At 43.0% G+C, this 17525-nt stretch overlaps 1 protein-coding gene across 1 annotated transcript; it reads left to right on the top strand.

The window, feature by feature from the left end:
- The first annotated feature begins 9060 nt into the window (after positions 1 to 9060).
- Positions 9061 to 16999, top strand: GPR37L1 (G protein-coupled receptor 37 like 1). The gene is made up of 2 exons (XM_073542426.1): positions 9061 to 9750; positions 12119 to 16999. Exons 1-2 carry the CDS (start codon positions 9187 to 9189, stop codon positions 12890 to 12892), a joined length of 1338 nt encoding a protein of 445 aa, XP_073398527.1. The 5' UTR covers positions 9061 to 9186; the 3' UTR covers positions 12893 to 16999.
- Positions 17000 to 17525: the final 526 nt, after the last annotated feature.

Below are 17525 nucleotides of genomic sequence, written 5' to 3'. Positions count from 1 at the left end.
AGCCTCTAGAATAGACTTGATACTCACAGATGTCTTCTTGCCAAGGTTCCCCTCCAGCTCCATACTTAATAAATCTATTTCAGATCATTCCCCGGTAACTGCAGAACTGATAATAGGGTCCCCAATTCATCCCCAATTCATGTGGAAATTCAACTCCTCTCTGCTTCATAACCCCACCATCAAATCTGAAATCAGCTCATCCTTACAAAATTATTTTAGTGAAAACGAATCAAACCTCAATCCGTTTACATATTGGAATGTTCACAAGGCGGTGTTGAGAGGAGTCTTGATTCAAATTTCCTCCAGACAAAAAAAAATTAATAGGGATAAAATCCTTACCCTACAACAGTCTATTAAATCTAAAGATGAGGAACTATGTCGATCCTCTGTTTCCTCTAACAAACAAGCTGTATTATCAGAACTTACTGATCTCAGGTTGCAGTTAAGGAAAATCATATTCAATTTTTACGACTCAGCTATTAGATCAGCAAAATGCAAACATTACTTATCTATAAATCACCCTTCAAAATACATGTCAAACAGAATTAAGAATATACGGAAACGGAATAGAATTGACACTATAACTTCCTCTAATGGTACATCCCTGGTCCACCCTAAAGATATTGTAGGAGCTTTTGCCGATTATTACAAAAATCTGTACAATATCAACCAAGACAACCACAATATGCAGCCATCTACAACAGAGATTGGATCATTTCTTTCCAGCTTGAACCTTCCAAAGCTTAACCCTGAAGACTTATCATTTTTGTCTTCTCCCTTCAATGAACAAGAAGTCCTAGATACCATAAACAAACTTGAAACATTAAAATCACCCGGCCCAGACGGGTTTAGTAATGATTATTTCAAGTATTTTAGTAATATATTAACCCCCCACCTTGTCAAAGCATTTAACTCCACTTTCCAATCAGGTCAATTTCCTAAAGAGATGCTGGAAGCGACAATTATCTTAATCCCAAAACCAAATTCTGACACTAGCCAAATTTTTAATTATAGACCTATATCCCTCATCAATACAGACGTAAAAATTTATGCAAAGATCCTGGCCAATAGACTAAAGCTGGAGTCACACATAGCGACTCACCAGCGATCCCGACAATAATATCAACATGTCAGGATCACTGGTGAGTCGTTATGTGATCGCTGGTGAGCTGTCACACAGACAGCTTCACCAGCGATCAGCACAGCGACGCTGAGCGTGCGGCGTCGCTGTGTTCGTTAGTTACCAGCGCGCTGATGCAGGGAGCTGGTAACTAACGTACACATCGGGTATCCAAGCGACGTGCGTCCCTTAGATACCCGATGTGTACGTTAGTTACCAGCTCCCTGCATCAGCGCTCTGGTAACTAACGTACACATCGGGTATCTAAGGGACGCATGTCCCTTGGATACCCGATGTGTACGTTAGTTACCAGCGGATCGCTGGTCTCCCGCCTGTCACACGCAGCGATGCGTGCTGGCCAGCGGGAGACCAGCAACAAAAGAAATGTCCAGCGGTTTCCTACAGCGATACCGGCAGGGGGGCTGGTCGCTGATCGCTGTCACACACAGCGATCTCGCTGGTGAGATCGCTGTTGTGTCACAAAACTTGTGACTCAGCAGCGATCTCGCTAGCGAGATCGCTATGTGTGACGGGGCCCTAAATCAATTCGTCCCGAGTTTAATTTCCAATGATCAGATAGGCTTCATCAAAGGAAGACAATCCATAGATGGTAGGAGAAGACTCATTAACATAATTAAGCTTATTTCCTCGAACAAACTCAGGGCCATTGTTATCTCTCTTGATGCTGAGAAAGCGTTCGACCGCCTTAATTGGTCATATCTAGAAGCAACTCTCAAAAAATTTGGAATGGCTTCTCAGATCACGAGAGGTATTATAGCTTTGTACTCTGGCCCTGGTGCGAGGGTTTATTCCAACAATCATCTTTCCTCTACGTTTAATATAGCTAATGGGACCAGACAGAGTTGCCCATTGTCACCATTGCTTTTTGCATTAGCTATTGAACCTCTGGCCCAACTAATCAGGAACAGCACAAAGATCTTGGGAATCCAAACTTTGCACAGAGATTTTAAAATAGCGTTGTATGCAGACAATATTATTCTTACCCTCACAGATCCAAGCAACTCTATCTCTGCCTTACAAACCTTAATCCAGACTTTTGCTAAAATCTCTTATTTTAAAATAAACGACTCAAAATCCAAAATACTTTAACCTAGGATCAGACTAAGAGGAAATTGAGGGCCTCTCACCTTGGGGGTGGGCCACTGATGGGCTGACATATCTAGGCCTAAAATTTGTCAAAAACGTAAACTCTCTAATAAAAATAAACTTAGAGCTGCTTGCTAAAAAGCTTTTTAATGAATTCCGTACATCTAGAGATGATGGGTTTCTTGGTGGGGAAGAATCATGATGGTCAAGTTGTATATTTTCCCAAAAATCCTATACCTACTTCACTCACTGCCTTTAAAAATACCCACTTCCTCTCTCACAAACCTTCAAGCCTCATTAAACTCTTTTATATGGAATAACAAAAGACCCAGAATAGCAAAAAATATTCTATACAACCATAAATCTTATGGAGGAGCTGGTTCTCCAAATATTACTGCCTATTACATTGCAAATTTAGTCAAAGCTCATACTGGTGGTCTCATGATACGACACCAGCTTGGCATGAACTAGAACTGTTCTTTAATAATTATAAACCTCTTCACCTACTAATTCTGAACCAACTCCTTCATAAAAAATTAATTACAAATTCTCATCCGATTTTTCAAGCTATTTCTGAAGCTTGGAAAAAATTTTCTGCTCCAAAAAGAGGCTCTAATAAAGAAGTCACATTAAAAAATCTGTCTCTATCAGTTATCTTTCAAGCGTCTAGTCAGACCATTGACCCCATTTGGTCTGAACTTGGACTTAAAAAAATTAAAGATTTATACGATGGCGTTACTTGTACACCTTACAATAAACTCAAGGAAAGATTTCAATCTACTACCCCTGCTTTCTTACAATACGTTATCCTCAAAGACATAATCCATGAGTTCCTTACTATCTACCCAAGAATCTCTGAACCAGCAGTTAACCTTATTTGTAATATAGATCATAATATTTTCTGGAGTTTTGAATACAAGTACAAATGGTGTAACAATAGCTTTGAAGCGGTAAAGACTCAAAATATTGTCAAATGGGAAACCGAATTGCACAAGACAATTGACCCTTCTGACCTTGAACAGGCATGTACCCTCTCGTATGCCTCTTCCATTTCCTTATCACTACAAGAGACCCACTTCAAGCTTTTAACGAGATTATACCCCCATTAGACTTCATGGAATCAACCCTGACAATTCTCCGCTCTGTTGGAGGGGTTGTGGAAGGCCAGGAAATATCTTGCATATATTTTGGCAATGTCCCAAAATTGTTCCCTTTTGGAGAAAGGTTTCTAACCTTATCGATTTTATCCTAGGAACACGACTTATTTTGTCTCCTTGTCTGGCCCTTCTTTCTCTGGACGCAGACAAAATTGTTACTTCTAACAGGCTATTGATTATGCACATTTTACTAGTCTCCAAACATAGTATTGCCTTTCTTTGGAAAAACCTAAAACCCCCACAAATTAATGAAATTATAGCAAAACTTAGCCTTCATCATTCTTTTGAATTGAAATTTGCAAATGTGCATGATCAATTTGCTAAATATTCTAGGAAATGGGCTAGATGGCTGGAGTTGTTCTCGTAAGTCTTCACCCAGAGTGCACCTGCCTAAGGCCCCTTGTGTTTGCGTCTTTGGAACATATATATTAATATATTATATGCTTAAATACCTACCTTTGTAATAATTCACTGGATAATATGCTTCTGCATTAACTTGTTTCATTTTATGTCTTCTTTATATTTGGACTTTATTGTCCTTCCTCTTTCCTTCTTTCCCTTTGCATTCCCCCCCCCCTTTTTTCCTCCCATCTTTCCTCCCCCATCCTCCCCATTTATTGAAACTCAAAACATTTGGAAAACAAATAATAAACAGAGTCATACTCACTAGTGATGAGCGGCTGTGCTGGGATAAGGTGTTATCCAAGAACGCTCGTGTGCTAACTGGGTGCCTTTGGCGTGCTCGGATAATATGTTTGCGTCCCCGCAGCTGCATGTCTCGCAGCTGTTAGGCAATCCCTGCATGTGTTGAGGATGTCTAACAGCCACGAGACATACTGCCACGGGGACTCTAACATATTATTCAAGCACGTCCAAGATACTCTGATAGAACCTGAGCATGCTCGCTCATCACTAATGCTCACTTTTTAAGTGCTCATGTGGATCCAGTTCAGGCCACTCTGGAAGCAGTGACTGCCCATTCAGAAGTCTCAGGACCGCTACAGTCTGTCATTTTCTGTAGTGGTTAGCCAGTGGAGACCTCTGTTGCGGTCTGTGCAGGATCCATTTATTATTTAATCCATGGTTAAAAAAAAAATAATACTGTGATAAATCCCCTTTAAGTCCCTGCTAGTGAAATATTGTGCACCTTCAAGAATGAAAGAGTTCTACTACATGCAAGCAGCCCACATGTGTGCCCCCTTTTCCAGTATAAGTGACTTACATCCTTTAATCTGTAAACAACATACAACACGTGCAATAAGTGGTGAATAAATGGTTTTGCTAGGTTGTAATGACTGAAAAACGCATTCAGTGTTTCTTGCTTTAACTATTGCACAATATCAGTAGAAAGATGATTCCTGCTTGCCCGAAATATGACGAGTGGAGTGTGCCCTATAATCGCATGTTTCATCTAGTTTCTAGCCCAATTAAACAGTCTGTATATTTCTCCATGCTATTACAGTTGTGCTCAAACGTTTACATACTCCGGCAGAATTTTTGCTTTCTTGGCCTTTTCTCCTACGCCTCATTGGGGGACACAGGACCATGGTGTTATGCTGCTGCCACTAGGAGGACACTAAGTGAAAACACAGAAAAGTTAACTCCTCTGCAGTATACACCCGCCCACGGCTGAGGCTGAACCAGTTCTTGCTTAGTGTCTGTAGGAGGCACTTGGGTCTGGCTTCAGATCCTGACGTTTTTATTTTTAATTTTTTTCTGTAAATTTTTATTTTTTATTTAACGGAGTTAAGGGGGCAACGGATCCTTTCTAGGGTCCGATCTCCCCCGAACCATCAACAGGCGAGAACGCAGAGTATACCTCCCTGTATCCTCTCCTGCGACGAAGGGGTCATGCCTGGGCTCACTTACGGGCAACGGTTCCTGCACGGTCCCGATTTCCCCACATCTCCAAGAGGTCCCCGGAGCCAGGTACATAGCCAAACAAGGCCCCCATGTAATGACGCTGCAGCCCCACTACTTCACGGAGCAGACCCCCTGAGTGGACGACAATACAGGAGGCAACCTCTCCATCCCCCTCTCTAAAGGGAGGATCGATTGAGGACTATATCTTTAATGACAGCACAGCTCCAGCTCTGCTACACCACCTCCGTGAGTATGACGGGGGTCTCCGGGCCGACATGTCCACGCAAGAGGCAGTGGGTCCTGGTCCCTGGGGAGGAGAGGGAGTGATGATCCGGTACCCAGCGGCGCTTATTCCGGTTTCCGGCCACGATTCCCCCTCAGCCGACGCGCATCGCCGGCAGCCGGCAGAAATTTAGCTCCCGGCTTCTAGTCAGGCTAGGCCGCAGTTCATTAGCTCCGCCCACCGCGAGTGTGCCGGCCCACGTTTCTGGCACTTCTCGTCCTGAACGAGAAGCGCTCTCCTATTCTCGGGGGGCCATGATTTTTTTCTCTCAGCCTGCTTCCTGATGGCTGAGGATGGCATTAATTGGCAGTAAGGCTGGAAGGAGTCAGCAAGTTTGGAGCAGGGATCGCGAAGGCACCCTTCTCCCCCTGGGAAACAAGAACAGGACCTGGGTAACCTGTACTGCGCCCCAGCAGATGACATTCACCCCTTCTCGGCAAGTGCTATACACTTCCGCTGCAATATGTGGCAACATTATGTCTACAGCCTCTATGGGTACACTATGTCTCAAGTCCAAAAAGGCTAACAAAGACTAACAGTCCATCGTATCGAGGGAGCTCTACACACTCTGGATGTGGTTAGGGCTCTTAGATGGTACATCTCTCGGACATCTTCCTTGCGCAAGTCAGATGTCCAGTTAGGGCTTTCAGAGGGGCATAGCACGGCCCTAGCCGCTTCAAACGCCACACTAGCCGAGTGGATTCGCTCCGCTTTTTAGGACCCCTACTGTGTCAAGGGCACACCTGTCCCAGTCGGGATTACGGCGTATTCTGCTCAGTCAATGGACTCCTCTTGGACTGTTCGACATCGACGTCAGCAGAATAGGCCTGCAAAGCTGCGACTGGGTCCAGCTCGCATACTTTTACAAAACTCTTTCACATACATTTTTAGGCCTCAGCAGATGCAGCAAGCGCATTCTGCAACTGACAGTACCACATCTGTAAGCCAGTGGTACATGGGATTTTTAGCAGTTGTGTTGCTCCGCACCCAGGGACTGCTTTAGGATGTCCCATGGTCCTGTGTCCCCCAATGAGGCATAGGAGAAATAGGGATTTTTGTGTACTCACCGTAAAATCCTTTTTTCCGAGCCAATCATTGGGGGACACAGCACCCACCCTGATAGCCTACTGGCTTATTGCTTAATCTTAGTTTTGACATAATTTATTGTTATTGTTACTGTTATTTGTTTGAAACTCCTACTTCTTTGTTACCGAACTGGTTCAGCCTCAGCCTGTGGGTGGGTGTATACTGCAGAGGAGGAGTTAACTTTTCTGTGTTTTCACTTAGTGTCCTCCTAGTGGTAGCAGCATAACACCCATGGTCCTGTGTCCCCCAATGATTGGCTTGGAGAAAAGGATTTTATGGTGAGTACACACAAATCCCTATCTTTCATGGAATATGAATGATATCACCAAAACTTTTTCTCCACTCATAGTGGTTGGGTGAAGCCATTTATTGTCAAACTACTGTGTTTTCTCTTTTTAAATCATAATGACAACCCAAAACATCCAAATTACCCTGATCAAAAGTTCACATACCCCATGTCTTAATACCGTGTATTGCCCCCTCTAACATCAATGACATCTTGAAGTCTTTTGTGGTAGTTGTTTATTTTCTTAGATGGTAAAGCTGCCCACTCTTTTTGGCAAAAAGCCTCCAGTTCCTGTAAATTCCTGGGCTGTCTAGCATGAACTGCGCGCTTGAGATCCCCCAAGAGTAGCTCAATGATTTTGAGGTCAGGAGACAAAGATGGCCACTCCAGAACCTTCACTTTGTTCTGCTGTAGCCAATGAGAGATTGATTTGGCCTTGTGTTTTGGATCGTTGTCATGTTGGAACATCCAAGTACTTCCATGCACAGCTTCCGGGTTGATGATTGCAAATTTGCCTCCAGTATTTGTTGATAATGTGCTGCATTCATTTTTCGTTCAGATTTGACCAAGTTTCCTGTGCCTTTGTAGCTCAGGCATCCCCAAAACATCAGCGATCCATCTTTCTGCTTTACAGTAGGAATGGTGTTTCTTTCATCATAGGCCTTGTTGACCTGTCTCCAAATGTAACGTTTGTGGTTGTGGCCAAAAAGTTCAATTTTGGTCTCATCACTCCAAATTACCTTGTTCCAGAAGTTTTGAGGCTTGTCTCTATGCTGTTTGTGTATTGTAGGCAAGATACTTTGTGGCATTTGCCCAGGAATGGCTTTCATCTGGTGACTCGATCATGCAGCCCATTTTTCTTCAAGTGCCTTATTATTGTGCATCTTGAAACAGCCACACTGCTAGTTTTCAGAGAGTCCAGTATTTCAGCTTATGTTATTTGTAGGTTTTTCTTTGCATCCTGAACAATTTTTCTGGTAGTTGTGGATGAAATTTTTGTTGGTCTACCTGACAGTGGTTTTGTTTTTACAGAGCCCCTGATTTTCCATTCGTTAATCACAGTTTGAACACTGCTGACTCGCATTATCAATTCATGGATATCTTTTTGAATCACTTTCCTGTTTTATACAGTTCAACTACCTTTTCCCATAGATCCGTTGATTCTATGGCTTTCTCAAGAAACGTCAGTGGCTGGATGAAAGATGCAAGAGTCTGTCTGGATCCCAGAAACTCACTCAGCTTTTATGCACACTCACTGATTACAAGCAAACAGGTCACAGGTGGGGATGTTACCTTTAGTAGCCATTCAAACCCATTTGTGTCAACCTCTGTCCATGTTATCAGGCCAAAATCAGCAGGGTGTATGAACTTTTGATCAGGGTCATTTGGATGTTTCGTGTTGTCATGATTTAAAAAGAGAAAACACAGTGGTATGACAATAAATGGCTTCACCCAACCACTAACCATGAGTGGAGAAAAAGTTTTGGTGTCATCATTCATATTCTCTGAAAAAAGGCCAAGAAAGCAAAAATTCTGCCAGGGTATGTAAACTTAACTGTTCACAATAACAGTATTATTGACAAGGGATGCATAAACTTTTACATGCCACAGTACTGCTGTGTTATCTTATGGTAGAATGTTTCCTACATTACACAGGGCTTATGATATGTTTATTATTATATATGAAGCGCTAATATGTTCTACAGCGCTTTACAGACATTATTATCACTGTCCTACATATCTACAATTCTTATCATTATGTACTTGGTGCGTGGGATGAAATGCACACAAACATGGGAAGAACATTCAAACGTCCTGAACTCAGGACCCTGGCACGCAATGTGCTAACCACTGAGCCACCATGCTAACCACTGATCCAACGTGCTAACCAGGGAGCCACATGCTAACCACTGAGCCAACGTGCTAACCACTGAGCCACATGCTAACCACTGAGCCAACCTATTTTTATTTATATACTGTATACGTTGTCAAGCTTTTCCACATTATTAGCTGAAATGCATGGCACTAAAGACCTCTAAGTTCCACCACTAGGAGGCGGCAGAGAGCAGACAGCAGAGGCTGGTACACAATGTATGTAAATAGGGAATGAGGAAAGTGTCTGGCACAGTATCAGGTCATGTGGGAAAGACATTGTGCAGCATTCACAGAGGGATAAGTGCTCCTTTGTGTTACTCTATTGAGTTTCTCGGCACAGTATCACTGCTTGATCTCAGCACTCTCCTCTCTGCTGTAAAGACGGATTTTTTTTTGTCTTTTTGCAAGTATGAAACTTTCAGGGGTTTTATTGGATTCTCTTCTGTTCCTTCTGTTTTTACATTTGACTATCATCAGGAGCAGCGCTTGTAACGAAGGATCCAGACACACAAGAGCAGTACATGCGGCTTCCAAAACTAGAGTCAGGAGAGGGTCACAGGGAGAAGGATCCAAAAAAGATGCTGGGAATTTAGGCTACCCAAGACTCATCTATTCCCCAACCACCGGATTACCAGACGTGAATCGGATGCAGAACGGATCGTCACAATCACCGACCTGGGGACCAAAGCTGAAAACCTCCTTGTATCCTCTGAGTGAGAACTCCCTGAGTGCGTACGGAGTGCTCCTGCTGTCACTGGTGGTGTTTGCTGTGGGCATCGTTGGCAACCTGTCCATCATGTGCATCGTGTGGCACAGCATGTCTATGAAAAGCGCCTGGGACTCCATTCTGGCCGGTGTCGCCCTCTGGGACTTTCTGCTTCTCTTCTTCTGTTTGCCCGTTGTTGTTTTCCAAGAGATCACACATCGCAGACTTCTGGGGGTCCTGTCCTGCCGCATCGTACCCTTTATGGAGGTAAGTTTCTTCTTCATTTATGTATTATGCAAACAGGACACTCTTATGAATTTTTAGATTAAACACTATGATCAGAATAATAACACGTACAAATGAAACCTAGATATGTACTGACTAAAAGATATTTGTCCCCATCGATACTGCTTGTTCTCAGTCCAGCTGTATTGGAATTACTATCAAGTCATTTAAAGAGAATCTGTCACCAGGTTTTTGGCACCTAATCTAAGAGTAGCAAGATGAAGGGGTAGAGACCATGATTCCAGTGATGTGTCACTTACTGGGCTGCTTCATTTACGTTTGATAAAATAACTATTTCATCTGCAGGAGATTATCACCAGTGGACTAGTACACCTGCTGCCATGTAGTCCTCCATATTCATGAGCACTGTATAACCTTGCCCCAACCACTGATTGGCAGCTTTCTACCTATGCAGAGCGTACATTCAGTGTCAATCAGTGTTGTCGGTTATATAGAGCTCAGCATTAAGAGAATTGCTAGATCTACAGCAGATAAAACAGTGATTTTATCAAAACTGAAGCAAACAGTCCAGTAAGTGATACAGTGCTAGAGTCAGGGTATCTGTCCCTACATCAAGCTGCTCTCAGATGGGGAATCTGGTAACAGATTCCATTTAAAGGACTGGCGAAGACAGGGCCTTGTCAGTGATAGTATTGGAGCTATGTGGGTTCTTTCCAGGATTAGATAAATAAAGCTTAACCATAGAATAATAGGCATTTACAAATACAGGGTGGGCCATACGAGATGTGCAGCATCTGAAACAGCGGATACTGGAAGCCTGTGCTAGCATTTCTTCTGCAGTGTTGCTATCAGTGTGTCAAGAGTTGGAGAAGAAGGTTGCGTTGACAATCCAACACAATGGGCAGCACTTGGAATACATTTTATAAGTGATCATAAACTTGTAAATTACTCATGAAACAATAAAGTTACGTTAAAATCAAGCACACCATTGTTTTTCTTGTGAAATTCTCAATAAGTTTGATGTGTCACATGACCCTCTTCCGATTGGAAAAAATAAGGTTGGATCCAAAATGTCCGACTTCAAAATGGCCGCCATGGTCACCACCCATCTTGAAAAGTTTCCCCCCTCCCATATACTAATGTTCCACAAACAGGAAGTTGATGTCACCAACCATTCCCATTTTACTTAGGTGTATCCATATAAATGGCCCACCCTGTACAATAAAGAAGCACATCCAGAGGATTAGCTCAAAGCTCCTAGGCCCCAATGTAGACTTGGACACAAGGCCCCCCACCTTACGATGTGCCATTTAGAATGAGTGGGCTTCTTCTGTGTCAGACAGCATTTGGGGCCACTCTGACTGCTACCCCTGCACCCCCTATGGTTACATTTGCAGCCTTAGTTCCCCTCCGTGGGTCCAGTGTAGTGTCTCCACCCCCACTACGATCAATGTGGTCTGGTAGCGGTTGTGATATCACATGTCGAGAGCATTACAGCCAGCCACTGAGCTCAATGTAGAAATCAGGAATCAGTCAGTGTCGCGACTGGCTGCAGCGCTGTCTATATTACATCACCGCTGCAGCCGAACAACAGAGACCGGGTACAGATGCTGGAGACTCGCTGCTGGTTACAGGGAGGCTAAATGGAGCTCAGTTTTTTTTGTTTTTTTACAGGTAAATGAGCCTATGAGGAAGAGTTTTTTGAAAGGGGGCGACCACTTTAGGTTCTTCACAAACATAATCAGTGATTCCATCTTCACACAAATACGGGATATACTTGTAGAAAATGCTACCAAGGCCACCTTAAAGGGAGGGGTTTTATATATGAACCAATACCACCACTATGTCCTGACCCACCGTATACTCCCCCTGAGAGTAAATCAAAAGTTTTCTTGGGGCCATACAAGGAAGGGAGTGGGGGGCAGGACGTCCTATACAACTTTCTGGAATGAAGCCCAGGCGCTGAGAAAGGTGGTGTTATTGGTTCATACACGAAAAAACTGGTGACAGCCATACAACATGCAGGGGTTGCCTGATAAGCTGTGGCAATCCCCACGTTTTATAGCTGTCTAACAGCTGCGACACATGGGGCCATGGGGATCCTGTGTTATCAGCCGTGCATAGACGTATTACCTGACATTGTAATGCTGCCCTTGATGATAATGAACCTGCTGTAAACACTTCATGAAAAAAACAGGAAGTATGAGTCTACAATAGCCCCAGTGGCCAATTTGTGAATTGCAAGATTACTAATTTGACTTACTAATTACATTTAGCTTGGACAGGTTATAGCAGCAATTTTTGATCTAGTAATGTGTAATCTAATGTCAGCATCATCATCAATGAATCAAGGCTTGAAAATGTATTTCTTTTATTTTTTCTGGTCTAGGTTTCTTCCCTTGGCGTTACAACATTCTCCCTATGTGCACTGGGCATAGATCGCTTTCAGTCGATAACTTCATCCCAGCTCCCTCCAAGACCAGTGGAGCAATGCCAAGCCATCCTGGGAAAGGTGGCGGTTATCTGGATCGGTTCCTTAACTCTTGCGCTTCCTGAAATCCTACTGTGGCAGCTGAACCAGGAGCGCTCGCCAGTGTCAGGGTTAATCAGTGATTCCTGTGTGATGCACCCCTCTCCGGATCAGCTGCCGCTTCTGCACTCCTTAGTGCTGACATACAAGCATGCCCGCATGTGGTGGTTCCTTGGATGCTACTTCTGCCTACCCCTCCTTTTTACAATGACATCGCTACTGGTGACTTTGCGAATTGTTGGAAACACAAAGAATATGAAAAATAGCCAGTGTCAGCGTCAGCTGAGCTGGATTGTGGCAGGGTTAGCCATTGTATATGGAGTGTGCATCCTCCCTGAAAACATCACCAATATCTTGGTGGCCTACACCAATCTGGACCTCCCCGAGAACCTCTTGACGCTTATCACTCAGTTTTTCTTATTCCTGAAGTCTGCAGTGACACCCGTCCTCCTCTTATGCATCTCTAAACCACTAGGACAGGCTTTCCTGGACTGTTGCTGCTGTTGCTGCGATGATGATGAGGCCAAACCAGGCGCTGAACATAAAGCTGAGGAGAACAGTGCAAAAATGGAGCCTCTCAATCCTCCATATAGTGTAAATGACTCGGCACAACATCTGGGCACCCCCTGCTAAGAGAGAATGAATGCAAACCTCGTAGAAACTGGTAGTGACCCACCCCATCCTCATCACCTAACAAGAGGACAAGGCAAATGGAAGACAACTGGAATAACACAGTCAGGAGATGTCTCAGGAGGCCAGAATGGAATGAATGGGGAAAGAGTGACGTGCAATGTCAGTGCTGGACAGATTGGACTAAACAACACAATACAACCTAGAGGGCGCAGATGACTAGAAACCCCCCCATTAAGAGGATATTCTGGTCTAAAGAAGTCTTCACCTATCCACCTATATTGTTAGATTGGGGTCAGTTCCACCACTGTCTCCCTCATGCTTCCCTGGCTTCAAAAATGAAGTCAGGAAGGGCCTGGTTGAACCATAGGTCATGGTGCTCCATTTAAAGAGGACCTGTCACCAGGTTAAAAAAAAGCCCAGTCTTTATTCTTAATTTATTCCCGCTGTGAATTCCAGTATTTATTTTTTTAAATCCACCATACGGTCCCAGAGATAGGGGCCTTTTTATTTAATGCTAATTTTTAGGGTATTTACAAGATGTCATGGCTCAGAAGGTAATAATGTAGAGCAGCCCAAAGACCCGTCCCAGATAATCCTGTGACCACGTCCCATTTCAAAAGACCACAAAAATGAGCACTAAATAAAAAGGCCCGTATCGCTGGAACTATATGGCAGGTTAAAAAAAAGAATATTAAGGGGAGAAGTTTAAAAAACGAGAGCACAAACTGGTCACTTTTGACCTGGTGACAGATCCCTGTGGCACTGAAGAAAGGAAGGGAGTGCAACGCTGTGACATAGGCTTGAACTGAGTAGCAGGGTGCGTGCACCCAGTCTTCGCATGTGTGTGTGTGGGACTCAAGTTCTGGCAAATGGTGGAGGTCCGGGTGGTAAGACCCTCACCAGTCTAACAACTGTCACCAATGAATAACCCTTTAAGCTGATTTTTTACAAAAAATATCCATGACTTAAAGGGAACATGTCAGTAGATTCATTCTACCTAAACCAAATATGGCATGAACCAGAGCCTGGCTGTCATGTTCTGGTACGGGCAGCAAGAATCTAATGACGGGTTCCCTTTAAAATCTGCATTATACATAGATTTATGCAAATCTCTTTTAGATGAAAGGGAGATCTGCAGAAAGTTCTGAAATAAATTTGCTGCATGTGACTACTTTATATCCTTATGGGAAACTACTTGCACCATTGTACATTTAGGGCTGCCATGTTGGCCAAAGTTGTTAAGTAGCTTTAGAAATTCTATGATAAGTGGTAAAACTCTATTCCATTGCTTTATATATGTACTGTATATCTTCATAAGAAAAGTGTCATCCCTGTGTACGGCGGCCAGGCTGCCCCACGGGATAGTACTGAGATGGCGATAAAGCCTAAATTAAAGTGTTTAGTAAGAAACAGAAAATGTGCTTAATACAGCTCAAGCCAAATCCTGGGTGTTTTCTGAGTATTTGTTGTTGAAACTTAAAAAGAAGGTATCTCTCCAAAAATGAATACAAAACTATATGAAACGAAGGTTCCTGGGACGCCTGCGTTCATCTCAGAACCAGCTACTAATCCAGGGGGATCCAGCACACTGACAATATAAAGGCAAGCTCAGCACTTGAGAACGTCGCCAGATGAGATCGATGCATCCATGACCTGGGAACACTGTTGTCATGGTCTCGTTTCTCTTTTCTGACTGAATGCTGTGATTCTTAACTTATTTATTTTAAGTTCTGAAATGTTTTCATTATGTGTTGCCCCTTAAAAAAACCCAAAATAATGCCTAACCTAACAAGTCCCTAAAATGTTCATTCCATATAGTCATCATGAATGGCCTGCATCACTGACGTTGTGCTTTGTACTCACTTAAAGGGGATGTCCAATAAGCCATTCTTAAATGCCGTAGTCCCCCGAGTAAAATAAAACCTTATACTCGCCTCCGGCTTCCACTTCTTACATTACTCACATTTCCACTGGACTCTGACATGTGGTGAAGATGGATGTGCTGCAGCCCATCAGTGGCCACTGATGGGCTGCAGCTCTCACTTGACATAATTTTATGCGAGCGCTGGGAGACACGGTGCTGACATCGCTGGGACAGCACTGGTATAGGACGTGAATATAAGTTTATTTTACTCTGGGGACTACAGCATTTAAGGAGGGGTTTACCAAGTAGGGAACAACCCCAGTAAAGGGACCCGACAGCTCGCCTGACATATCTGTTTATTCCCCATGATATACCAATGCTGGATACGCTTTACATTGTGCTATTCCTCCTCGACTATATGTGAATATATCGATAACTGGACGTTATCATGCCCCGTGTTAAAGGGGCGTGTCCCGACAGAAATGACACTGATTGGACAGTTTCACATTGCTTTGGGACACACCAACAACTGTAAATTTATTCATACAGTTTTATCAGGAATAACAGAGGAACAAAACAATATACTAGAGGGCCCTATTTAATCCCCTCTGTTGTCCTGTACACAAAGCAGTGAGAGGGAAGTGAATGAAGGTCAGGTTTAGGATCGGTAACATACAGGCGCCATATAGAGGTAGTGCACTTCAGGCAGACAATATATATAATGCATGTGCATATGGATCTGGGTGGGAGGTGGATGTGACACTCAATGCAGAAGAGTTTTGCGTCAATATAGCGTGCAATTTATCATGAACATGGCCGTGCTCCTAAACATTGCCTTCAGAGGAGGTCGTTTTTCCATACACAGCAAAATCCACAAATGGTGAAATCCACAGTCATCATTCCAAACGATTTATTGCTGTCAAATTTACAATCTTCAATGTTTCCAAAAATTTGCGTAAATTTTTCCATTTTATGTAGAGGAGGTTTGGAAAACTATGAAAATTTAAAGGGTTATTCCCATCTTGAAAAATTGGTATTGTCGGAACGCGCTTGTAAATACACAGTTTTGAAATGAACCATTTATTCAATTTTTCAGCTGTTCTTGATATATGGTATATAGTTTACGAGCTAAGCAGCTGAGGGGGTTGGTGTCTTAGGCAATGAGCTGGAAACAAAAGAGAAGTGTTAATAACTCAAGAATGGCTACAAATTTTAATAGGCGGTAAATAGCAAAAATGCTTTACAAGTACTTTCTCACAATATCCATCTATGAAGATGGGAATAACCCTTTAAGGACTCATTCAGCCATCCATGATGTTTCACATACATAAAAAAAATGTTTTTCATCAAATTGTTTTTATCTAAGCTTTGTTAGGGGGAGGGAATACAATACACACGAAGGATACTTATATATGAAAATTGTTATACTAAGAGGAAAGGAAAAAGGGAATAGGAAAGAAATGGGCAGGGAAAGGGAAGAAAAGCCTGTATTAGGGAAGAGGGTTAAAGGTCAAGACAAGAGAAGAGACAAGGGTAGTTATATGATAAATTAGAAGCACTATTTATAATATGCTATATTAGTTACTTGTTTTTGATCCTATTTTCATCAGTGTTTAGTTTGTGATTTTCAAGGACCCACAGACTTGTATGATTTTTATCCATAAAGTCGATAGAAAAACGGACATGTCTCTGTGAAATTTTTTTATGGATACACAGCCTGAAAAAATAACCTGGACATGTGAAGAGCCCCATAGACAATTATGGCTACGTGTCCTATCCGTGATAGAACATATACGTGAAAATCGGATGTCTGAATGAGGCCTTAATGTGCTTTAAATTTCCATGGGTTTTAAAATGGAATCTGCATCCAAACTTTACAACCCATCTGCCACGTCTGACGGTCACCAGACTGACCATACCCACTCAGCTGTAAGATCCCCCAACGATTCTGAACTCAACAAAATTTACTAACGACGGTGTGTTAGCTGTGGCTGTTTCCTCATTTTGACTGATCAGTTGATTTGGTTTTTTTCATAATGTATAACTATATTTATTTCAGTCCGTCCGACTACTCTACGACCAGAGTTTCTTCTCCCGGGTTCTTGTCTCCTTTCTGAAAAGGCTAAGCTACGGACCCCAAAAATAAATGAAGAATGAACTTGTGTTGTATCTGCCATGTATGTGGGAACAGTTTTGTCCTAATCCTTTCTTCACATCTAATAAAACACATAGTTGATTAGTAACTGAAAGGTTTCCATTTCCTCTCATAGACCCAAGTGTCTACCTAAGACAATGATTCCGCCGATTCACAGCATGAAGTAATGCAGGTTTCCCTCTCCAGCCTTTCTCTTCGCTCATGGACCATTTGCCTACTTGAGATCGCAGTCCGATTTCCTTGTATTAGCGTCAGATAAAAGGTTATTCTGGAGAATGAAGTCGTCCTGCTGGTCAGAGGCGGCCTCATCTTCTCTTCTTCATTGTGGCTGAGAAAGGTCTCTTTGTTTTCTCCGGCTGTGTGGGAGTGGGGAACAGCTACTGTTGTGAGGAGAGAAAAGCAAGGGGACGCTGAAGTCTCTATGGAAACCAACTCGTAACGGCTACAAAACTCCATTTACAGGTCCGGACTGAGGAGAAAAGAACCAAACTAATCCATGACTGTACTCGGACGTAATCAGGGATTCTTTAGGAAAGCATTTTGGACATTCGTATAACGGACTGTTTCATGGCCAAAGATGCCCACTTAGGACCCAAGTGAAGAGGAAAAATGTG

Source organism: Dendrobates tinctorius, unplaced genomic scaffold, assembly GCF_039654945.1.
Source record: "Dendrobates tinctorius isolate UK_male_01 unplaced genomic scaffold, ASM3965494v1 ptg000127l, whole genome shotgun sequence".
Classification (NCBI taxonomy): domain Eukaryota; kingdom Metazoa; phylum Chordata; class Amphibia; order Anura; family Dendrobatidae; genus Dendrobates; species Dendrobates tinctorius.
This window is presented reverse-complemented; position numbering and strand designations above follow the sequence as displayed.

Bases quoted from the DNA above. Each gene is read 5' to 3' on its own strand.
- GPR37L1 (XM_073542426.1), top strand. From the start codon at position 9,187: ATGAAACTTTCAGGGGTTTTATTGGATTCTCTTCTGTTCCTTCTGTTT. The intron at 9,751-12,118 runs GTAAGTTTCTTC...TTTCTGGTCTAG, and splicing joins GCATCGTACCCTTTATGGAG to GTTTCTTCCCTTGGCGTTAC.